Source organism: Berghia stephanieae, chromosome 3 (assembly GCF_034508935.2).
Source record: "Berghia stephanieae isolate SIO BIC M18660-M18661 chromosome 3, UCSD_Bste_1.3, whole genome shotgun sequence".
NCBI lineage: Eukaryota > Metazoa > Mollusca > Gastropoda > Nudibranchia > Aeolidiidae > Berghia > Berghia stephanieae.
Genome location: NC_088362.1, coordinates 45,607,701 through 45,633,457, shown reverse-complemented (window position 1 = coordinate 45,633,457; position 25,757 = coordinate 45,607,701). Strand labels below are relative to the sequence as shown.

Here is a 25,757-nt window from a genome sequence, read left to right as displayed (position 1 = left end):
CAAATCAATGCAATAGAATTTCAATGTAATCATTATGTCTCAATTTCTTTCAACAGCTGAACAAAAGATTTGTGTTGACATATCTCAATGTACATGGAAAACTATTTACAAAAATTAAGTAAGTATTTGTATCATTATTATTATATTATTATTATTATTATTATTATTATTATTATTATTATTATTATTATTATTATTATTATTATTATCATTATTATTATTATTATCATTATTATTATTATTATTATTATTATATTGTTAATATTATTGTTATTATCATTTTTTCCTTATTATTGAATTTCATTTACCTTTTGTTCTCCAGCTTCGAAGGATTTGCAGAAAGCAGTAGCCTGATGCTCTTGGAGTTTGAGACTCTACTGCAGCACTCCCCATGCGTCATGAGCTCCACACGTTTGCTACAGTTGATGGGCATCAACATGTTCTCCATAGACAACACTGCTCTCAAAGGTATTGATGCCTCCTAAGACTTACTTACTTACTTTTGCCCCTACAGGAGCATAGGCCATCACTTCCTAAGACTTACTTGACTTATTGCCGTTCACCTCCTGTCAACTGACTGGGATATCTCCGAAGCTTCTCTAATTCCATTGATGAATTCCTTCCATTAGTCTTGATCCTCTGCAAGAGACTGTAGGTCTGCAAGGTCTTTTTCAAACTTTAATACCTGATGGTTTAGAAGGTGCTTCAAATCTCTTGTTTATTATTGTGAAAATGTTTGATCTTGGTATGCCTTGATGGTTGTTTTGACCTGATTGTGTGAAGGATGCTTTCATGGCTTTGCTTGCTGGAATATTCTTGTCTCTTCTAAGTCTGAATACTCTATATCGTGTTTCCAATATTTGGGTTGAAAGTGATGTTTCATTGCATTTTTTAAAATCCTATGTTTATTCACATGTTAAGTATGAATAGATGTTTTGTTGGGATTGGTGAGTGGGACAAGATCGAAATATTGATCTTCCGTGTCGCATTTTGGAGCAAAAGTGGTGACATGTTTGTCTTTTTTTTTTGTTTTTGTTTTTTGTTTGGATTTGTATGTAATAACATAATGGACATGTGATTCAGTGGTGCCGACCTTACGTAAAAAATACGTATTTTTACACATTTTCATTCACTGTACACATTTTGCTGAGGATTGTACGCTTTATTGAATTTCTATTATTTAACATTTTTTAGCATTCATATTTTTTCTTTTTGGTGTCCTTAAAAACACTATATATGATTCTTGACACATCAGATTTATACATGGATCTGGAAGTTGATACTATTTATCTTCTATAAAGTGTAAACTTATTCATTAATTTAAATATTGATTCTATTATTGCTTGTATGGTCTGACTGCCCATTTAGTGCTAATTATCGTTTTTGCAGAATTGTACGCATTTTTTTCAAAATCTGACTCATTTTGGCTCTCCATTGTACACATTTACATGGTCTAGGGTTGGTACCACTGGTGATTAAGTTTAATTGCACATTATCGTCTAGATATCTCAGTAGGTTGACTGTTGTCACCTGTCCTGAGTTGAGTCTAATTTTTGGGATTTTTTTCTTCTTAACCCTCTGTCCACCCAGCAAGGACTGTTCAGCTGTCTCTGTTAAATCTGGTGGAGTGTGTTTTGCAATAGACCATGGTCCTATTCAAAACGTGTTAAATTATTGTTACTGCCTACAGAATCCACGGAAAACTCATCTCAATAGTCCATAATATTATTCTAAAGAGCTGCTACTTTTTTTCCACAGCTCGTTAAAACATTGGTTTTATAAGAATGATAAATAAGTAGTCCTTCAAATCCACTAGATCTATGGAGCCAGAGTATATCCAAGTGTCTTTAGGGTAAAAATGGACAATTGCAATTTTGCTTGTTATCCTTTGGATAGGATGCAAAGTCTATTGCAAAGTACTTTCCACCTGGTCTAACAGACTCAGATATGCAATCGCTGCTGGGTGAACTGGAGGGTCAGAGAAAAAGTTTTATTGCCCCCCTAGATCAATCTTAGTCCCTTTGTATGTGAAGCGAGTACTCTACCAGCTGAGCTACAGGAGCCACCTTTTTAAGAATAAGGGTAGTAATTTTGCAGTTTTGGTTAATATGGATTTTTTTTCTCTCCAATGGAGTAGTTTCATTATTAATAAGAATTATTCTTTTACTTTGTATATATATATATTTTTTTTTTACTCATGTTTTCTTTTATTTGTTTTATCCAGATGAGTCCCTTGAAGCCAGTTGTAGATCTGTTTTACAAGAACATGCTGTGCAGGTATCCTCTTTTTTTTTTTATCCTCATGTGAATTGCAATAAAGAGTTGCCCCTGATTATAATAATATTGAATAAACGTCGAATTGGATAATGATATCCATGATTTCCCTACCCAAGTTTCCCTATGTGTATTTTAAGCTAAGTGGCTATGTGGTCTTGCGGTGTGATACTCGCTTTCGGACTTGAAGGCCCTGTGTTCGAGCCTTGCTAGGCGAATTGTTGAGTTCTTGGTTCTTTACTCACGTTCTCTCATCGTACTCAGGTGTAAAATGAGTACCTGGCTCGTTACATGTTGCTGTTAGTCAGGGACCCTTTTTTAATGCGCTTTGAGCACGTTTAGTGGATATTTCACAGTATTCCTTTAAAAAGCTCCACAGAGAGGAAGCACTTTTTTTTGTTTTTCTTTGTTTTGTTTTTTGTTTTTTTTTTGGTGGGGGTGGGGGGGGGGGGGGGCATAGTTGACTGAAGTAATTCTAATTCTCAATTATCTTTAAGTTTTGAGCAATTTATTAGCATTGCTTTCATAGATGGTAATGATATGGTCAGAAGCAAAAGATATATTAAATGATCTAATGTAAATACTAATGTTATGGCACAAACTCATTTGTATGAATCTCAAATATGAATGAAAAATTAGATTTCGCCCGTTTGACCACATCTCCCAAATCACATTGCAGTTATGGTGAGATTTTTGTTTATTGATAGTTAATGAAGAATCTTGATCGAATGGATTAGAGGTTTGCATTATTATCACTGGACACCGATTGTAAGCCTGCTTTTAACATTTTTTCTTTTCTTTTCTTTTCTTTCTTTTATTAGTTCAAGGAAATTAAGTTTTTATTACTCATTTTGCAACACTGTACTTCAGTTTTTTCAGAGATTTAAAAAAAAAGGGTCATAATAATTTTTTTTCAATGGATGAATAAATAAATAAATTGGACTTTATTTATTTATATATTTATTTACTTATTTATTTAGTATACCTTGATATCTGTTTTACATAAGACATTCTGCCCTTTTAATCAAATGGCAGCCAATCGTCTTGTTTTGTCGCTTCTTATCATTTCCTTTTTTATTCCTCAGATTGGGTTGGAGATGTTTGGACTACTGGCTAAAAGGGCCACAGATCTTCTGTCTAGTCAGAAGGAGAGAGAGAAGAAAGGTGGTAGCAGCGGTGTTGATGGAGGCAATGAAGAGAAACTTGGAGGAAGTGGAACTGGAAAACTTCACCTTGACGAAGACCTTCATCAAATGCTGCCAGCTCTCAAGACATGGGTGGATTGGATGATGTGCCATGCCCAACTGTGGAACCCTCAACCTTTCAATCGCCCTCCTGAGTTGGGGTAAGAAGACTTATATTTAGAAATTTTGAATAAATGGAAAATTTATATGGATACCGAGATTTTGCATATTTATCTGCGTTTGTGTGTGACTTTTTCACTTTTATTTTGTTTTGTTTTTATTTTCACAGTCGTTATTAACTCTTTGTCCACAACTTGGGCTTCACAACTATTTGAATTCACTTTTTATTTTTTTATTTTTTTTATATTTGGGCGTGGGAGGGGGGGGGGGGAGGGGGTGAATAAGAGCACTCAATCCCCATCTTCAAGTAAAAACAATAATTATATAGGAGCACTTCATCACGTTGGTCAATGGCTGAAATGCTGCCTCTTAATTCTACAAAATGTATTCAAACATATTATCCTAGAATGAAGCAAATATGATCCTTTTGAATTTATCTCAGAACATATATGTTAATGGATAAGTGTATTGAATGCATTATTTGAATATTTTAGATTAGCCAGATATACGAATTTATTTAGAAATACTGTAAGTGATAAGTTAATATAGGCTACAAAAGCTGAAATTTTCATTTTACTTTCTAAGTGAAATTATTCATTTAATTCGTGTCATTAAGTATATTGCATAACTTTAATCATGTATAACTTTAATCAATATGTATAACTTAAATAATACAAGTGATAAGTCTCCATAAATGAATGAATGGAGCACATTTGTGACGATGAAAGAGGATGAAACCCATATTTCTAATCAATGCCACTGGTCTTTCACTATCCACATGAAATAGCTGTACATAATTATCTTTTGCTGGTCTGGTCTAAGTGTAAGTTTGGCCAAAATTGATATTTTTTTCTCCATCATCAGATTAGCTTTTTTTAATTATTTTTTTTTTTTAATTAAAAAAAACTGATGGATTTTGTTTTATCAGTATATCTGCTCTAAGTTTTAATCACACCACAACTGAATTTTTTTTTTAATATATATTTCCAAGATAGATAAAGGTTTTAATGTTATAACTTATTAATCAAATCTGACATCATTGTAATTTGCAATATGATGAAAACGATTTCTCCCAACCAAGTGAAAAGAATTGAAATTTGTGTTAATTTATATGGGTCTTTCATCCTTTTTCTGAAAATTCTCATAGTCTGATGACTTGTTCATTTAACTCCAGACTTCCTTAAAAGTATGACAACTGTGATTTATTTGCAGCCCTGACATTGATGTGTGGCAGAATCTAGCACGTCTCTGTGATCTTCTCAATAACCTGGATAAGGGACAGATTGCTGTCACAAGGGAACAGCTACCAGGTACTCATTCACATTTGAATTAAGTAGTCAAGTGTAGTATGGACACGAAATTTAGAGTCGAATATTGTTATCACTCATCCTGTCATTGATAATACTAAACATAAGCGGCTTTGTTACAGGACAGGACAGCTTTCTTAACAATTTTCTGATTTTTTTTTATTACCCATTTTTATGGATATCATTATCTTCAGCTTCTTTCCGCTTTGTTATATTTTTAAACGATTTTCACCTTTTGTTAAACGATCAAAAGGAAATCCTCTCTGATTCAAATTTTGAGGAAATGGTATATCTTGAGTGATAAGCAAGACAAATTAGAAAGAAAAATATAAGAAAAAAAAATATCAACCTGCATGCTGACTTATTTTGGGATGATATTTTTTCTTATAATTTGCAGGCTAATTTTTGGGATGATTTTTTTCTTGTATTTTGCAAGATGATTTTATCTTGTGTTTTGCAGGTTGATTTTATCTTGTATTTTGCAGGATGATTTTATCTTGTATTTTGCAAGATGATTTTATCTTGTGTTTTGCAGGATGAATTTTGGGTTGATTTTTTGTCTCATATTTTTCTCCCTGCTTGCTTTGTCTGTCCATTGTTTTATACACAACTTATCAGACTATTATCTTAAACCGGTGCTTGCTACCTAATTTGCCACATATAATGAATGCAGTAAGATTTCTTGTATGTGCCTTTTAAAAAATTTTATGTGACCAAATCCATATCCAATCCTATCAGACATGGAACCTGTCGTCTTACTAGAAGACTCAATGCTGGCTGGATTTGTGCCTATGCTGAGTGCTCCCCAGGAGATTTTCTATGTCGACAAAGACACAGACAAGGTATGGAATTGAAGAACAGATGGTTGACATACTCATATAGTCGATTTTAAAGACTTAATTGGACTATTCCTAGTTATAAAAAGGTTTTGACAAAGTGACTTGGACAGCATTTTTGTAAAAAGCGAGAGAAAGTGTACTCCTCTCTAAGTTTTGCGGAATTATGGGATGGCCTACTTTCCAAAATGAAGTTACGATGGTATGAATAGTATGGCTTTAATATACTGAAACAATTCAAATCAACATTACTATTTTGTTGTGAATTTTTTTCAAATAATGATAATAATAATAATGATAATGAAAAATAATAATATTAGTAACAATAATAATAATGATAATAATAATAATAATAATAATAATAATAATGACGATGTTAATGATAAAGATAATGATGATCATATAAATTTTCCAGTACATGAGTACTGTTTTCTTAGCTCATCAGATTTATTCTAATGCACGTGGTGTATTTATCCTATCTCTCTGTATTGTTTTTTGTTTTTTTTAATTTCACAGAAACAGTCAGAAGACTGGTTACGCATAGAGAAGCTGAGCTTGTTTGGTGAATACCTGTGTGGAGTAGAACCGCCCATGTTGTCCTTTGATGTGGACAACAACAAATACTTGTCTGTAGCACCTCAACAATTGGCTGGCGAAGAGATCAGGGAGGGAGGCAATCCTATGGACGAGTCATTGGATGAGGTGGGCTTTAGTTGATGTCTTATGGTTTATTATTTGAAATAATGTGTCTTTATGAGAATTGTCAAAAAAAAACTTTAAAAATGTCGTTGTTTTTTTTTTTTTGGGGGGGGAAGGTTTGTCCTTTTATGCAAGATTATGCCTCAATCTATTATTTGGGAATAACCCAGGTGCTGAGAATCGAATTTACTGCAAAAATGATCAGAATTATGAACGTCTGACGATGCGCTTTAGTCCAGTTTTGAAACTTATCACTTCACCTATTTTCTGTCATATATATATATATATATATATATATAAATCCCAATTGAGAGACAACAAGACCACTAAGTGGCTCCTGTGTTGAGTGATTGTCTTTGTTTTAGTGATGCTTTCAGTCTTTTAAATGAAAATATAGAATTGGATATGTATTAGTGACATTGGTGAATCAGCCGTACAGTGTACTATCTTGTTACAAAATTGATCATTATTGAGCATGAAGATGATTGCAAAACTCTAGCCATGGCATTGTGTCCTTAGGTAAGGCAGTAAAAACACATTTCCCTACACAAAGTAGGTGTGAATAAGTACCTGGCTATAGGCAGAGACTGCTATTGTAAGATTGCAAACACAAAGTAGACACTTTACAATTATAACATGTGATGTAAGGAATGGAAATTTTATTCCAATCACATCACCTCCGGATAGCGAGTTGGCGGGGGGTAGAGGATGAATGTATAAAATGTTGTGTAACACATTGAGTTTTAATTAATTGGTGTATGAATATTTATATATTTGTTTAATTTATTTACCAGTATGATGATGTGGAAATTGAACCAAATTCTGAGGAGGAAGGAGTGGCTGGAGAGGAACCAGGGGATTCCATACAGCAACTCAAATTGAAAAAGGCAGAATTGAGTAAGAAGAGGGTGGAACAAGAAAGAAACAAAGAAAGCATGGAGGTAAGAAGATTTTAATACAGGTGGCACATAGCAATGGAATAGATGGTAGTTTTTATTATCCTCACATGATAAATTTAGTTGTCAAATTTGAATTTTGTAAAGGCCATGTGGTCTAGTGATATGACACTCACCTTTGAATCGGAAGGCTGCTCTGAGCGGTACAAAGCTGAGTCTTTGGAAAGGCTCTTGAGTCATATTTTCTCATCGTACTCAGATCTAAAATAAGTACCTGGCTGTGAACAATGTCTCTGTCTGAAAAAATTGAATTATCGCCTAACAGTGTCATGTCTCGTCCTTTATGTTAGGTGTCGCTGTTGGCTAGGGACCCTTGTAAAGCTCTTTGAGCACATTTAGTGGATATTGCACTATATAAAAGCTTAAAGTTGTTTTTTTTTAAGCTCAAAGATCTATAGTTGATTTCTTACAGTTTTAGTCACGGATCATAATCTTTATAATAATTGAGCTAAGGTCACAGACCATAAAGCAGAAAACAGTTAAAGGATATTTTACAGGACGTGGAAAAAATTCTAGCAAGTTAAAATTTGCAGGTTTGGAATGTCACTTTAGATTTTACAATATTTTCGTTGACAAAGAAGGGGCATGATCCCAATGGGTATTGATGGATGTAGTAAGAAGCATAACAGTTGTATGAAATGGAAATGTAGTTCCAATAAAAGAAACATTGGGTGTGTTAAACCCATTGAAATGTGTGTTATATTTAATTTATGTTGTTTTTTTTGTTTGTTTGTTTTTTTTTTGGTAGAAGTATGATATGTATGTGACCCACTCCCTAAATAAGTTCCCGGCTCTGAATGAACCAGGTGATGAAAGTAAGCTTTAAAGTAAAAACATTTTTAGGGGTTTATTTATTTTGTTGTTTTTTGTTGCAGGCTGAGCTTTTCATTTTTTTTTTTTTTTTGATTGAAGGCTGTTGATTAGTATTTTATTTTTAATATTTTGTGTATCAAATTAAATTTTTACCATTTAATTGACAACCCTGCACAAAGACCACAACCAATGGAGTGTTGATTTCTTAGATGTATGTTATGTGACTAATGTTCTATTTTTGTTAATGTACGTCCATGATTTCAGGCCATCGTAGCCAGTCACCGACATGCCAAGATAGAGCTGGAGATCCATCCCATCTTTTTGATACCGGACACAAACTGCTTCATCGACCACTTCCGTGCCCTTAAAGCCATCCTACACTCCAAGAAGTTCACCTTGGTTGTACCACTAGTTGGTAAGGACCATTTTAGCTTTTCTTCTTCTGTTGTATGTAAATGGACTGAAATTCTGTGCAAATGAAGAGGACAAGGCTACCGTTGAGGAAATATGGTGTTTTATAATGCAACATAAAGGAAATACAAACTTTCAGAAAAAAAGAAAAGTAAAGGAAATACAAATTTATAGAAAAAACAGGTTTGGTAAAATTCATTTCAGATGATAAAACTACAATATTACAAAATTGTATGCAAAATTTTGGGAGCTAATTTTTGTGTTTTTTGGACTGAATCTTTTTGCAAATTAAATTTCTCTCATTGTTTATCTTTTTTAAAACGAAAAAAGGGTTGTTGAATTTCATTTTGATTTCTCATTAATTCATTGTAATAGGATCAATACAAGAATAATTGTAATGACTAAAACGTGTGTGTGTATACATGCTTTTTGCTTTGGAATCTTTTATGGCTCTTTTTTTTCTTTTTAATTATCAGTTGGCATTTTTATGTTTTGGCGAAAACTGAAAAATAGGAAGTTTTGGTGAAAACTGCATAATAGGAAGTCAAGTAAGAATAAAGTTGAATCCATTTATAATGAGCAACCTTAATAATTTTTTTTCTCAATATTCTTTTAATCAATTTTCATCCAGTCATCAATGAGTTGGATGGTTTGGCTCGTGGCAGCAAAGACGATCAATACTCCAGTGCAGAACATGCCCAGATGGTGAAAAGGCAGGCAGAGTCCACCATTGAATTCCTGGAGGAAGAGTTTGATAGGAAACATCCTCATCTAAGGGCACAGACCTCCAAGGGCTCTGTCCTCGAAACAATCGCCTTCAGGAGTGAAGAGGGATCAGTAGAGGTGAGAGTTCTATCTCTTTATAGGTATTGTTATCATTATCTTTTACTATAAAGCTTTTTTTTAATGTTGCAATTCCTGTCTTGTGTAGCTTTTACAGTTCTAAAGTTGTACAAGACGCCTTATGCATTTATAACACGAAGTAGCTGTCAATTTTATTCATCAGCTGTAAAATATTTCAAAATTTCTCTTTGTCTTACATTTATATCTAAAAATAAGGAAACTGGGGAACTTTGAATTTTTGGGAATTTTTTGCATAAATGAAAGATTATTTGACGACAAATGTGAATTTATAATGATCTGTTATCTCAAGCTTAAATAGATTTGAGATTATTGCCCATTTTGAGATTATTGCCCATGTTCAGAGAGGGGAGGGGTTGGAGAGAGAGAGAGAGAGATAGATTTATTTTCTTTTGACCTATTTTTATTTTATTTTTTTTTTTGGTATTATGATCTGATTTGAAGTTTTGGTGCAAATTTTTCTGTTATAGACCCATAGTTTTCATTGTGATCAACATTTGTATATTGTGATTCGTTCCAGGGTATTAATGACGACATCATTCTGTCCTGTTGTCTCCACTACTGTAAGGACAAAGCCAGGGAATTCATGCCAAAGAGCAAAGGTAATATATTCATTTCAACAAGAGATGAAGTGAGTATGAAAGTGCCAGAAGACAATAGAGATTTTAAAATTTTTGCGGAGGTGATGGGGGTTTGAACCCGCGACCTTACTGGTACGACAACTCCGCCTGGCCGGTGAGAGCGTGACTCTACCGTATGAGCTATCCACGATCGTGGATGTTATCAACATAAGTGCCTGCTCCACTCACTTTTCTAATTTATTCATTATAACTTTATCTTGGCTTATTGGTTGCTTCGACGTTGTGGAATCTTTCATTGTTTCTTAGGCGTGAAACTGATGAGAGATTGGAATTTTATGTTTTCAATACACTTAAACTTTTGAAGATATTTTTTTTGATTTCACTTCATTTACAAATCCTGAAGTGCATTAATATATCACATTAATTAACATGCTGTATTAACATAGATAACTGACTTGATGTTAACGAAATGGTTTTATGCATGAAAATTGATTAAATCTGTTAAGTGTCCAAATTGTGAATAGTACACCTTAATACACTTGTGTATAGAGTTTTTTTATGATATAGAAGTAGCGGGTGGTTGGATGGGAGCATCACCCTTGAATCATATACCTATGATGTTCGCATGGGTGTACGATCCGATAGTGATGTCGTTTCTTCTTCTCTTTACTAGCCTATCCTGCTTCTTTGGTTTGTGATTGTATTTTTGACAGGGGATATTTTTTTTTCTGTAAATCTTCTGCCTGTTTGTTCTTGGTTATTTATAATTTAGCTTATGATATCTTTAGGTTATGATTTTGATTTACATTTGTACTATTTTTGTTAGATTGCTTGTTTTTTTGTTTCAGCGGTCTCTCATATAACCTCAATTGTGTTGGAAGAGACCTAAAGCAACAAACAAACAACAAAAAATGATATAGAAGTAGACTTTTTAAATGTCTAATCCAAATTTGATATTTACCTATGACAAACTGATATAAAGGCTTGTGCCTTTTTTTTTCCAAATAAATTCAATTCAGTGCAAATATTTCAGAAAAATTTTGTACATGTATTTTTTGGCCTCATTGTAGTAAGCCAAAAGGTCGTTGGTTTGAATCTTCGTGGAGTCACTTTGATTTTTTTATTCTTCTGAGTCTTACTTCTCTGCACCATTCAGTCCATCACATATGGATAAAAATGCAGGCTTTTCAATAAAAGGACAGTTGGAGGAAAAGGCTTTAGACTAAAACTTCAAAACTGCCTTTGAAATCCTGTTTACCAACTTTTCAAAAAATTTTCGTCATCAGACCTTTTTTTTTTGTTTTACTGACAGAAGTTCAAAACCTGTCAATGAAAGATCACTCAACTTCTTTTCTTTTCCTGTCATTATCAGATTCAGCTGTTCGTCTTTACAGAGAGGTGGTTTTGCTGACAGAAGATCGAAACCTGCGTCTGAAAGCTCATGCCTGTAACGTTCCTGTCCAAGACGTGCCAAGCTTCAAGAAATGGAGTAAAATCCGATGATGACGGATGGATGAATAACGACTTCAGTAGTGTAGACGACAAAGTGATATTTTCATCCTTGATAATGGCTAGCTACCCTAACCCTTGCCACACCTACTAACAAGAAGATAGAAGCCCCAACATCTCTGTCTTCTTTCACTAGAGGTACGATCTTACCAGCACCATACCTACCCGGCGTTGAAAGAAAGAGAATACAGCTTCTGTTTGGATATCACTCGTTAGCTGATGATGCCAGTTTAATACCGGATTAACTTGTACCAGTAGTTAATACTACTTCCCACTACTATTGAAATTGACATGACATGAAGTCCAACAGTTTGCAGATAAAATTTCTATAAAGAGTGTGATAAATAACAGTAACATTTCTCATTGTTATTTATTTCTTCGAGCTTCGAGCAGCAACATTTACATTATATAGAGTGTGGGGAGTTAGCATATTACTAGTTTTTTAAACACATTTTGTATTTTCCAATCATACTAGATTGGAGTTATGAACTTGTTTTCACTATTTTCAAACAGAGTATGGTACACATCTGTTTCACATTTGTTGTACATGATACTATCTCGATTGAGCGATATGGTGGTATCTGAGTGGATACTGCCATGAAGTGTCAGCTTATTACAATTTTGAAAATGCTATGCTCATTTATAACTGAGAATTATAAGTGTATTATCACAAAATTGAAGAGAAGTCAATCTATAATAAAAGTTGAAAAATGATGAGTCAAAAAAATGATCATAACAGTGTTGTTTTTCCACGTGTACGGTGTTGTTTTATGAAAATCATTTGAAATGGACACCTTTCTCTCCAAGCCTTCTTCCCCCAATTCCTTCTTCCCTCTCAAGTTTAAGATTTATAAACAAAACTTGATTTAAAAAGCAAAAAATGTATTGTTATTTTAAGAGCTTTTAAAAAAATAGATTTCCTTTACATACAATCAAGTGGTTTGTAAGAGGAATTTCATTGAAAATAAAAATTAGAGCCAAGAGTTGTCTTGAATGGCTCATCAACTTTGTTACCACAAATAAAATCCTGCTGCGGCTGTTTACTTTCATGTCAAAATGTGTTGAATTAAGAAAACACTTGTGTTCAGTTAGAGTTGAGCAGCAATGAATTTACGATGCTGATCTCTCAGTTTTTACTTTCCTAATCTTGAATACCGTTAACCCCATAGAGATGGGATGCGATTTTACTCAAACCTGACATCATGTCTTACTTTTACCACCAAAGCCAGACCCAGTAACAGCATTGCCATTTGGGCTTCATTGAAACCTGAATTGCATCAATGTTACACTCTATTTGTGAAAGCATTTAAATATGCATTTAAAAGCGGACAAGTTATGTGACAAATTGTGATTTGAAATAGCTTCAGTTTTTCTATTGAAGAGTTGTATGCAATTTAGAAATTCAAGTCATGTTCATTTACATTCACTGCCAAGTTTACAGATAATTCTTGGGCTTGCTATGACCATTTCTTATTTAATTTGTTTACAAACCTTTTTTTGTGAGTGTGTGTTAGTTTGTGTGTGCTTTTTTATTGTTTTTTTTCTTGTTTTATTTTGTGTTAGAGGATAGGAATCCAAATCTGATGGGACACAGTTTGCCATCATAGATAATTTTTGCAAATGTTTGTTATTGTTGTATAGATTACAACTTTTTGTTATTGTTGCATAGATTACAAATGTTAGTTTTTGTTGTACAGGAATTTGATTACAAAAGAGAAATAACATGAATCTCATTGAGTAACCCGTTGAATTAAATGGAATGGAATAAGAATATCTGTATATTTGAAAGGATTTTAAAAAATCTGCATCATATTTGTTCTGGTATCTTGTTGTGTATGACAGTATTCTTTTTTTAAGGCATGTTTTTATTTTATATTATTTTTTATGTGTGTGTGTCTTTGAAAAAAAAGTTATTTAGTTTGTTTTTTCTTCCCCAACATGTTCATAACAAATCATGAGCATCATTCATTTTCGTAATCAGTTTTTAAATGAAAAATATTTATGTTGATCTGTTGCAAAAGTTCACTGTTGAAATGTTTTAAGTTTTATTCAAATGTAGCTTAGGTATGCTTTTAAAAATGCCAATGTTAAAAAAAAATAAAACATTTTTTCTGATATCCGCTAGACAAGCATGTATTGATTTAATGATCTCCCTTGTATGTGGTTTTAGTTTTTTGAAAGGGAATAATCGTTTGCAAATCTCAGCATTGGAATAGAATAAATTTAAGTATTGGTAACATTTGATATTAAATCATCTGATAAGACAGACCTTCGACCAGGAATAATTAATAGTTAATCGGTATAATATACAGATTTGGAGAAAATGAGAGGGGATGGGGGAGATTGAACCATATTCTGATTTTTTTTTCTGCCAGTTTCGGCTGTGAAATATGTCATGTTATACCAATTAAGTGAGCTATCACTGAATCAGATATTTTGAAAGAACATAATGTGTGTAATTGTTAGGTTTTTTAATGAATTTTGTTACGTGCTCAGTTATTCCCTCCTTCAAAGATCCTGTGACTATATTAAGGTGGGATGATATTAATTTTTCACAGACTAGACATACACACCAGCACAGGCAGATCGCTCTTTCGATTCACTTCTATTCCTTGTTGTTCGTAGTTCCCTTTTTCTTACATTTTCTTGGTTAGCACAGATAATGTCTTTCACTATACCTTTTATTTTTGGCTATTACTCTACCTTCCATTTATGGGCTTTTTAAATGACTTTTAAAGTCATGCAAGCGCCGTAACACTCCAATTAGTTTGGGTTTATTTTACTTCCCTTTGTGGAGAGGGAGGTTACTGGTACTCCTATAACTATTTTTCCTTTTCCAGGTTGATTTCTGTCTTTGTCTTGGAATGAGATTGCTTGGTTTTGTCCTGGCCCTGGCTTTTTAGTTATAGTTCTGGGAGATGATATTTTTTTTTCCTTGTACCTACTGTCTTGTGTACTATTATTATATTTTTTTTTTGTATTGAATGTATTTTGTAAACATTTGACTATATACCTCACAGTACAGTGGGGTCCTCCGCTAAGTCTGGATGAGATGTTTAGCTGATCTCACCAGAGCTGCCAACCTACTGCAAAAAATGCGGAATTGTACGCATTTTCAGTTATTGTACGCTTTTACACATTTCCCCCCAGATTGTACCCATTTTCAGTGTACGGAGTCACTTCAGTTTTCTTTAGTTGTAATTCATATTATTACTAGCCGAGTGAGAAACCTTGGTGACCAAGTGGATATTCATATAATTTTTGACCAATTATGATCATCATGCTGGGAGGTAGAATTCCGAAAAATTGGATTATAGTCTTGGGAACATCATTGTTGCTGCAATTGAGCTTGTGCGGTGTAACTTTATGTAAGTATACTTTCCTCTTACTTTCACAATGGTTTGTTTCCGTCGATTTCAGGATTGTACCCATTTTTATGAAATCTCCCCCATTTTGAGGTCCCATTGTACACATTCTCATCAGATGGGGTTGGCAGCTCTGTCTCACACTAAGTGCACTGATAGCATGCTCTTGGTACTTCCCTATTTGAACCTTTCCCTTTAACTTACTTTTTCTCTTATTCTTTTTGTAAATGTAGACTCTCTGACTATCTCGTCTTCTTCCTTTTTACTGGCGTTGATATGATCTAAATGTGCCAAAAGCTCTGTAAAACACTTAAAAAACAACAAAACTAAAAAAAATAAAAACATAATACTCCACCAAAATAAAAATATAAATATTTAGATGAGTCAGTAAAGATGTCATAACAACAGATAATTTGAAAAGTTAACTCACTCAATCCTAGAGTTTTTTGCTACTTTTCATAATTGGAAAAAATGTATTTAAAATGAACATGTACATAGACTTTTATTCAACTACCATTATCATTATCATGTAAAAACAAAACACATTAGGATTGATACTAACAAGATATGAAGTGAGTAGAAAAGTGCCAGAAGACAATAGAGAATAAAATTTTTTTTTTTTTTTTTTTTTTTTTTTTTTTTTTTTTTTCGCGGCGGTGGTGGGGTTTGAACCTGCGACCTTATTGGTACGACAACTCCGCCTGGCAGGTGAGAGCGTGGCTCTACCGTGTGAGCTATCCACGAACACAAAATATTCGTTTCAAACCCAAGTCATTTCTAGATCCCTCTCTCACCCACTTCTTGAGACCGCCGATTCGTTCGCACACCACCATCGCGAAGTAATTTTGACCAGCAGTTAAGCTTAATAGCCAATATTCTCATCACAAACATATAACATAGAAACGATTGAGACATTGAGTATGCTCCGGTGTATGGGGTGAATTTTTAATTCAGAAAAGTGAGTGGAGCAGGCACTTATGTTGGTAACAACAAGATATGAAGTGAGTAGAAAAGTGCCAGAAGACAATAGAGAATAAATTTTTTTTTTTTTTTTTTTTTTTTTTTTTTTTTTTTTTTTTTTTTCGCGGCGGTGGTGGGGTTTGAACCTGCGACCTTATTGGTACGACAACTCCGCCTGGCAGGTGAGAGCGTGGCTCTACCGTGTGAGCTATCCACGAACACAAAATATTCGTTTCAAACCCAAGTCATTTCTAGATCCCTCTCTCACCCACTTCTTGAGACCGCCGATTCGTTCGCACACCACCATCGCGAAGTAATTTTGACCAGCAGTTAAGCTTAATAGCCAATATTCTCATCACAAACATATAACATAGAAACGATTGAGACATTGAGTATGCTCCGGTGTATGGGGTGAATTTTTAATTCAGAAAAGTGAGTGGAGCAGGCACTTATGTTGGTAACAACAAGATATGAAGTGAGTAGAAAAGTGCAAGAAGACAATAGAGAATAATTTTTATTTTTTTTTTATTTTTATTTTTATTTTTATTTTTTTCGCGGCGGTGGTGGGGTTTGAACCTGCGACCTTATTGGTACGACAACTCCGCCTGGCAGGTGAGAGCGTGGCTCTACCGTGTGAGCTATCCACGAACACAATTGATACTACGCCTTTAAATTTGTCTCAGAAAAATGTAATAAATAGGCATGGGGTAAAAATAACCCGAGTAAACTACGGATATAGTCGGTGTTAGGGTTGAGTGAGTTAATGATGGTATATCGATTTTATCCATGTATGAAACCACTTTTGTTACTGCAGTATAATGTTACTTTTTAAAGTGCAATTATAATTTAATGTAAACAGCTCAAGAGTCAGATGCTGCTTACATCAGCCACATAGCTGAGTTATCCTATTTTTACCTTTTCATTTGAGTTTGATTGAGGTGTGCGGTTTACCTAAATCTGATTGTAGTCAACAGTCTGCATGAAAGAGTGATAAATTCAAGGGCAGGCACTGGTATAAGACAAGGATCTGAAAAAATGTGCATGAAACAGTGCCAGACAAAGGAGATTGTACCTCAGACCTCCTGATTACCGGATCTGGTCAGGAGGTCTGATTCCTGACCTCCCATAGTGGGCAGGGCGGTACTTATTGTGTCCTCTTTCCCCCTATGTCTGTTTTCCAACATGCTTTCTTTCTTTGTCTTTGAATGAGATTACTTGGTTTTGTCCTGGCACTGGCCAGATAACCTGGCTGGGAGGGAAACAGTCAAATGTTAGTTTTGGGAGATGATATTTTTTTTCTTGTAAATCATCTCTCTGTTATGCACTATATTATGTTTTGTTTATGTATTATATATGATTTGTAAACATTTGAGTGTGTTCCTCTTAGTGGGGACCTGTGCTTGTGTCCGGATGAGACTTTTAGGTGATCTCAAACTAAGTATACTGATATTTGAACCATTTTCCCTTTGTCTGCCTTATTACTGGCGCTGATATGACCTAAATGTGTTGCAAGCGCCATAAAACCCTTAAAAACAAAACAAACAAACAATCAGGAGGTCTTAGGTTGGATCCCCAGTCGAAGCAGGCTGATTTTTTTTAGATGTTTTTTTTATAATGAATTTTTCTCTCTGATTTGTCTGGTACTGTTTCATACACATTTTTTTCAGATCAAAGTCTGCATGTAATTGTGGTGATGTTTTAAAAATGTTAAATCTGACTCATGTGTTACATGTGTTCATTCATTTTTTTTTCTTTTTCAAAAATGATATGAGGGTGGAATACCCCTTTGGGCAGGGGGGTGGGGGGAGCATTTGACCTGAACTCTTGGTCTTCATTGGTCCGTAGGCTTGCTATCTCTTTCATCCCCCTTGATTATTTGACCTTCCTATGTGGCTTTCTGGGTGGGGTTCCTGACCTCTCGTAGTGGGCAGGGAGGTACTTACTGTGTCTTCTATCCCCTATATCTGTTTTCCAACTTGCTTTATGTCTTTGTCTTGGAATGAGATTACTTGGTTTTGTTTTGGTCCTGGCTGAGAGGGAAACAGTCAAATGTATAGTTAGTTTTGGGAGATGATATTTTTTTCCTTGTAAATCATCTCTCTGTTATGCACTGTATTATGTTTGTTTATGTGATTTGTAAAACATTTGAGTGTATTCCTCTTAGTGGGGACCTGTGCTTGTGTCTGGATGAGACTTTTAGTGTTCTCATACTAAGTACTTTGATAGTGTGCTCTTGGAATCTACATCTGTTTCCTATTTGAACCAATTCCCCTTTGCCTTACCTTTTCTTGGGTGCTTTAATTGTAATTCTAGAACTTTTTACTATCCCATTTTCTTCCTTTTTACTGGCGCTGATATGACCTTAATGTGTTGCAAGTGCCGTAAAACCCTTAAAAACAAACAAACAAACTATGTGGCTTTGTTGCTTTTTTTGGATCTGTTTTCACTTGAACCTGTCTTTTTATTGTTTTATTTGATCAGATCATTCCTAGTCAGTGAAAGATTAGTATCAATAATTGTGGATTAGCATAGGTACTTAACCTGTGTTTAACTAACCGGTGTAATCATCATCAGCATCATCATCATTTTTATTTTTACCAATACATCACCATTATTAGTATTAACGTTATTATTACAAAAAGGTCCTGATTAGGAAATAGTCGAGCACAAAATTCTCAATTACCGTGCAATGGTAATTGGTCAAATTGAAAACCGTTTCATTTTTATTCCAGTTAAAATTTTAGATACCTCTGTTGTCATCAAAAGTTGTTATGTGTCTTGCACCTTTTGTGTTGTAATAATATTTTTGTCATCAAGAATATAAAATCTGAAATGCAAGTTTAACAGTGCAAACTTTCCCCATTTTACAACTTTTAAATTATCTTTGGCTGTAACTTTAACAAAATGGTCCCAATAGCTCAGTTGGTAGAGCACTCGCTGCACAAGCAAAGAGGTCGACCCCGGGTGCAATCGAGTTTTTTTTTTTGCCCACCCCCGCCCCCATGTCCACCCAGCAGTGATTGGGTAGGTTGGTCTGTTAGATCTGGTGGAAGTACTTTGCAATTGACACTAGCGTCCTATCAGAAGGGCAGCAAGCAATTGCTATTGTCCATTTCACTGGGATAAACTCTGGCTCCATGAGCCTGGTGGCTCTGAGACAAAAAAAAATTACAAAATGCCTGAGATCCTTTGCCACAAGGGAGATAACTGAGTTTAGAAATCTTTTTTTTTTTTCCAGTGAGAGCATTGAACTTTGTTTCACTTCTAAAACAATATGTTTTTTTCATTCTTGCAACAACTGTTTGTTAAATGTGCTAAAGTGCTTTACAGGGTGTTTTAAGAAACAGCAACAAGTTAATGTGTAAAATGTAGCCAGTAGTTTTGCTATTGTGATTTTGACAGAGACAACACTATTATCAGCTAGGAATTTATTTTACATTTGAGTATTATGAAAAATATAAGTTAAGAGCCTTGTCCAAGGCTAAACTTTGTAACACACACAAAGGGACTATTCTACTATTATTCAAGCATAAATGAAATACCACTAGAACGCGAATAGCAGATTATTTTATTAACAAGAATTAATTGACATGGAGTGGCTTGTTTATCAATTTCATGGTGTCATTTGTATTCTTCAATATGCTACACTGACAACACTTGTGTGATGATGCACAAAAACAATATACTTAAGTCCAACATAGTTTGTTAACTCCCAGTTTCACAATCAGATGTCCAGTCCACAATTTATTCAATTTTTTACTGGACGCTCTAAGTTGTTTGTCAAATGCCTTGATAGGATTTGAACATATAAGCACTTGTTCTTAACTCCAACAGAATTTCATTTCTGAGAGCCTTGGGTGGGGTTCCCGACCTCCATAGTGGGCAGGGAGGTACTTTCTGTGTCTTCTATATCCCTAAATCTTTTTCCCAATTGCTTTCTCTCTTTGTCTTGGAATGAGATTATGCAATCTTGTCCTGACCATGGCCAGAATCCTTGGCTGGGAGGGAAACAATCGAATGTATGGTTATAGTTTTGGGAGATAATATTTGTTTCCTTGTAAATCATCTCTCTGTTATGTCTTTTTTTTTTTAACATATGATTTGTAAACATTTGAGTGCACTCCTCTTAGTGGGATCGTGTGCTGGTGTCTGGGTGAGACATTTAGGTATCTCCAGCTAAGTACACTGATAGTGTGCTCTTGGAATCTAGATCTGTTCCCTATTTGAATCATTCACCTTCGTCTTACTTTTTCCTCAAGTCCTTTTAATTGTACATCTGGAATGTTTTTACGATCCAATTTTATTCCTTTTTACTGATATGACCTAAATGTGTTGCAAACGCCCAAATCCTTAAAAACAAAAAATAAAAATATTTATTTCTTGGAGCGTGTTGAAAAAGTGTTATGCAGAACCATGACGCACAATATGTCTTTGTACGATTTTATTCTTAAACTTTTTCTCTGTGACAAAGGAGTGACACTTTACCATTTTGATCCCAATTACCTCATCAATTGCTGGCCACTTCGTTTCATCTGGTCTACATTGTAATAGTACTAATATGTTAAACCAGAATGAATATTGTGGTCTCACGAATAAGAATATGAAAAACATCAAATACTCAGCAATGAGGGTTTTGGGGGCAAACCCATCTCTGACGAACAAGAAAAACAATATATAAGTGTAAAAGAGGAGAGTAAAGGTGTTTTTGTACCTTTATGTTGCAGCTAGGGCCATCTAAACTTCTTACTTACAACTTCATAACAGTTATATAGAAGCCTTTACATTACAAGTTATTTGATGAGAGATGTAATGTAACAGAATTGTGCAATAAATAAAGCATGACTATTTTATATCAACCCATCTTGGGTAAGCCACTCGTAGCCATAGTGGCCATGTCTTATATTGACATATTCTTGAATGTACCAGGTTTGTCAGAAAATTGGCCTTGAGACGAAGGGACCATAAAATTTTTATTCTTCTGAGTATGAAATAACTCCCTCATCTTATTAGTTATAGTTATATCTGACCAAACACATTCACAGATATCAGTCTTGTAAACAATGTTGTTGATTTTCGTGTGATCTATTTAAAATGTTTTTGGCTGAAATTGAGACGAAAATGGTCCATTTAGATGATCATAATAATTCACACATCATCCTGTGATTTTCTGCTCTTTTTTGATAATTAGTTTATTTACCTACAAACATTAATGGACTTCAATGGTTTTAACGAGAGCACCATGAGCAGCATTATAATCATCATCAGCATCAGGCTTTGTCAACGATGCCCAAAGGCATTAGATCTCTAGGAAATAACCACGCTATATCTAGACATGACCAGGGTCTGTGAATATACAGATACAAAGAAGTCATTGTGACGTCAGAATTTTTAGACATGAAGATTTTTTTCTTCTTCTTCTATTTTTCTTCTTCTTCTTCTTCTTCTTCTTCTTCTTCTTCTCTTCTCTTCTTCTTCTTCTTCTTCTTCTTCTTCTTCTTCTTCTTCTTCTTCTCTTCTTCTTCTTCTTCTTCTTTTCTTCTCTTCTTCTCTTTTTCTTCTTCTTTTGCTTCCTCCTCCTCTTCTTCTTCCTCCTTCTCTTCCGCTTCCTCCTCCTAATCCTTTTCCTGCAACATCAGCTTCAGTCTCTGGTGGGGTTCCTGACCTCCCATAATGGGCAGGGAGGTACATACTGTGTCTTCTATCACCCTATATCTGTTTTCCAACACGCTTTCTTTCTTTGTCTTGGAATGAGATTACTTGGTTTTGTCCTGGCCCTGGCTGAGAGGGAAACAGTCAAATGCATAGTTATTGTTTTGGGAGATGGTATTTTTTCCTTGTAAACCATCTCTGCGTTATGTATTATTATATTTGTTATTTTTGTATTATGTATAATGTAAGCATTTGAGTGTATTCCTCTTTGTTGGATTTTGTGCTCGTGTCCGGATGAGACTCATAGGTGATCTCAAACGAAGTACATTGGTGGTATGCTCTTGGAATCTACATCTGATCCCTCTTTGTTCCCAGTTTCCCTATGTCTTACTTTTTCTTGGATGCTTTAATTGTAATTCTAGAGCTTTTTGCTATCCCATTTTCTTCCTTTTTACTGGCGCTGATATAACCTAAATGTGTTGCAAGCGCCGTAAAACCCTTAAAAACAAACAACATATTCTTTTTTCGCTTCCTTATCCTCTTCTTCTTCCCATTTCTCTTCCGCTTCCTCCTCTTCTTCTTCCCCCTTCTCTTCCGCTTCCCCCTCCTATTCCTTTTCCTCATCTGCAACCACCGCTTCAGTCTCTCAAGAATTGTATGACTCATGATATGTTGTTCAATGAAAATGTTGGATTTGACTGGTTGTCAATGACTATTCAGGTAGAATGTACCACAGTTTTAGTCATTTACGTGATGGATAGATAGATCGAGTAAAGATGAGTGTTGGTATTTGATTGAGGAATTCACAGTGCTATCTTGCCTTATAACTGCTGGGTGTTTTCTTTCGAGAAATATATTTATATATATTTATTATTTATTCTTATTTGTTTGTTATAATTTGTATGTTTTTTTTAGAAAATGGCATGTAGTTTGTCATATATTTATAACATCATAATTCTTAAAAGATCCTCATCGCTGTTGTTATCGTCATTTTATCATTTTCAACAGCCTCAATTGAATTGGAAATTTTGTACTAAAACGGTGTGAGTGTTTATAAATCTATGCTTTAAATAAAGTGATATTGCAAAATTTTGAAACGTGTTTTCTTCAATTTAGATTTAAAAAAAAAAAAACATTTCTTTATATTATCCGATTTTTTATATAAGAAAACTTAGCTTTTTTTTGTTTTGTTTTTTTGTTGTTTTTTTTTTTTTTTTTTTGTTTTTTTTTTTTTTTTTTGTTTTTAGTATAAGTGAGTGGGATTTTCCCCAGGGTGAACGAACGTTGGTCTCCTTGGTTTATGGACTCTTTCTCTGTCTTAACTTTTGCTGTCTCTTCTGTCCTACCATAGTGGGCAGGGGGGTACATACTGTGTCTTTTATCCCCTTATATCTGTTTTCCAACATGCTTTCAGTCTTTGTCTTGGAATGTTGGAATGAGATTACTTGGTCTTGTCCTGGCCGGAGTCCTAGCTGGGAGGGAAACAGACAAATGCATAGTTATTGTTTTGGGAGATGATATTTTTTCCCTTGTAAATCATCTATCTGCATTATTTGTTTTATTAGTTATTTATACAATATAATAATTTGACAAGTGTGTGGAGACACATCTGGGCGAGAACATAATAAGCCCTGGACCAGGTCCAAATCGGCACGCACTTTTGCTGTCTCTTTTACATCTACTGTTTCTCTCCCTTATTTCTTGTGGCTTTTTGTCCTTAACTTGAATGAAACAATTTGAGTATACTTTTTTTTTTAGGCCTACACTAGCATCCCTGGCCATGAGAGAGACAGTCAGGTGCACACGTTCTTTGTGTCAGAGTGCCGTTTTATATCTCCGAGACTGCGGTGGTTGATGGGAGCATCACCCTTGAATCATATACCTATGATGTTCGCATGGTGTACGATCCGATAGTGATGTCTTTTCTTCTTCTCTTACTAGCCTATCCTGCTTCTTGGTTTGTGATTGTATTTTTGACAGGGATATTTTTTTTCTGTAAATCTTCTGCCTGTTTGTTCTTGGTTATTTATAATTTAGCTTATGATATCTTTAGGTTATGATTTTGATTTACATTTGTACTATTTTGTTAGATTGCTTGTTTTTTTGTTTCAGCGTCTCTCATAATCGCAATTGTGTGGAAGAGACCTAAAGCAACAAACAAACAAAAAAAAAATATCTCCGAGATTGTGAGCTGCTTTTGTTTTTCCTTTCTATAGAATTCCACGCCGACGTCTGGGTGGATGCAGACAAACGAGCTAAACAGTCCTCTCCTCGATTAATATAAATTATTTGCCTTTAAAAAACAAATTGAGCTTTTATATAGCGCAATATCCACTAAACGTGCTCAAATCGCTTTACAAGGGGTCTCTGATCAACAGCAATATTTGATATGTAAGACGGGGCATGACGCCGATTAGGCGATATACATTTTTTTTCTCGACAGAGATAACGCTGTTAACGGCCATGTACACATTTTACACCTGAGTACCGTAAGAGAATGTGATTAAAGAGCCTTTTCCAAGGACTCAACTATGCGCCGAAAGAGGCCTGAACCCAGGGCCCTCCGATCCGAAAGAGAATGTCATACCACAAGACCACATAGCCTTTTCCTCTTTGCTTTGCGTCATTGTCATTTTCAGGAACAGACTCATTTGGTTTTGTGAAGGCACTGTCTGGTGTCTTTTCTGAGAGGGAAACAGTCGGATGGATTTATCTTTTTTGTCAGAGACTATTTTTTCCCCTTGTAAATAATCTCTGCACTGTACATAACGCTGTTGTTCGATTTTTATTGTAGTGATTATTTTGTAACAATTTGAGTGCACCGCCCTTGGTGGAAATCCTGTATAGATAGTGTGCGCTTGGCTGAGAAACTCACAACATTGCCATCCCGAAATATAACGGACCAACACACAAAACTATATGTAACCGTGAACATTTATAGTCTGGTTACTACAGTTTAGTGAGAATTATTCATAAACGAGGATGGCAAAAAGCAATAACAAAGACCGGAGTGACGTCAATTTCATACTATCTATATCAGTGTAGTAAAGAAGAAAAAAAATTATATAGAGCAATGTCCACTAAATGTGCTCAAAGCGCTTTACAAAGGGTCCCTGACCAACAGCAACAAGTAACATGTAGAACGAAACATGACGCCTGTTAGGCGATATTACATTTTTTTCTGACAAACGGCCAGGTACTCATTTTACACCTGAGTACGGTGAGAGAATGTGAGTAAAGAGCCTTTTCCAAGGACTCAACTATGCTCCCGGCGAGGTTTTTGAATCCAGGACCTTCCGATCCGAAAGCGAGTGTCATACCACAAGACCACATAGCCGCACAATTAATAGGACGCTAGTCTAAAACAAAGTAACTGCTGTTAGATTTAACTGATCTACATACCCAATCATCCATGACCAAAAAAAAAACCCCAAGTTGTTATGATTGAATCTGATTTGTTATTGTAAGCGATTACGTTACTTCATTGTTTCACAATCTCAAAATAGTATAGTTACTGCCTTCATTTTCCTTTTTACTCTCGCTGAAATGACTTAAAATGTCACAAATGCCCCTATGACCACACGCACACACACACACACACACACACACACACACACGCACACACATGCACAAACACACACACACACACCAAACAAACAAACAAAAATAGTCCTCGTTATTCATTTAATGCTGAGTGAATGAATTGGCGGAGAAAAACTATGGCTCGATACGGGATTGATCTCATACGAAAGGAAAAATGAACTCGGATTCCATGCTAATTCATGGGACGTAACCACGTGTAAAAATAGAAGGTTGAAAATTTTGTTTTGATTGTCTCGCTTGGTCAAAAAAAAATAATTAAAGATAAAGTCAGTTTCGATGTCATGACTGCTACTTTGGTAATCTGATCGTAATAAACAGCAATATAGCTATTTGGTTAAGATTATTTAATTTACTTTAAATATTTAATGCATCGCCAACTACAATGACGTCGATTCTAGATGCAATTGTCACAAGTAGTAGTAGTAGTAGTAGTAGTAGTAGTAGTAGTAGTAGTAGTAGTAGTAGTAGTAGTAGCAGCAGCAGCAGCAGCAGCAGTAGCAGTTGTTTTGTTGTTGTTGAAGTAGTAGTAGGAGGAGGACTAGTGGCAGTGGTGGTGGGGTGGTAATAACGGGAAAACCCGTTATTACATTTCCATGAAAGTAAATAATTACTAAGTTACTAAGAATAGA

General features: G+C 34.8%; 1 protein-coding gene across 2 annotated transcripts in view; it reads left to right on the top strand.

The window, feature by feature from the left end:
* Positions 1-15,282, top strand: part of LOC144967835 (uncharacterized) — a 40,861-nt gene extending 25,579 nt beyond the window's left edge. For both annotated transcript variants that reach the window (XM_078905512.1, XM_078905511.1), the window contains exons 9-20: positions 57-118; positions 323-468; positions 2,225-2,277; positions 3,360-3,619; positions 4,791-4,888; positions 5,624-5,727; positions 6,238-6,423; positions 7,215-7,361; positions 8,454-8,604; positions 9,232-9,443; positions 9,982-10,063; positions 11,415-15,282. In XM_078905512.1, coding sequence (XP_078761638.1) covers positions 57-118; positions 323-468; positions 2,225-2,277; positions 3,360-3,619; positions 4,791-4,888; positions 5,624-5,727; positions 6,238-6,423; positions 7,215-7,361; positions 8,454-8,604; positions 9,232-9,443; positions 9,982-10,063; positions 11,415-11,545 — 1,632 coding nt within the window. In that variant the 3' untranslated portion in view covers positions 11,546-15,282. The remainder of the gene's footprint in view (positions 1-56; positions 119-322; positions 469-2,224; positions 2,278-3,359; positions 3,620-4,790; positions 4,889-5,623; positions 5,728-6,237; positions 6,424-7,214; positions 7,362-8,453; positions 8,605-9,231; positions 9,444-9,981; positions 10,064-11,414) is intronic.
* Positions 15,283-25,757: the final 10,475 nt, after the last annotated feature.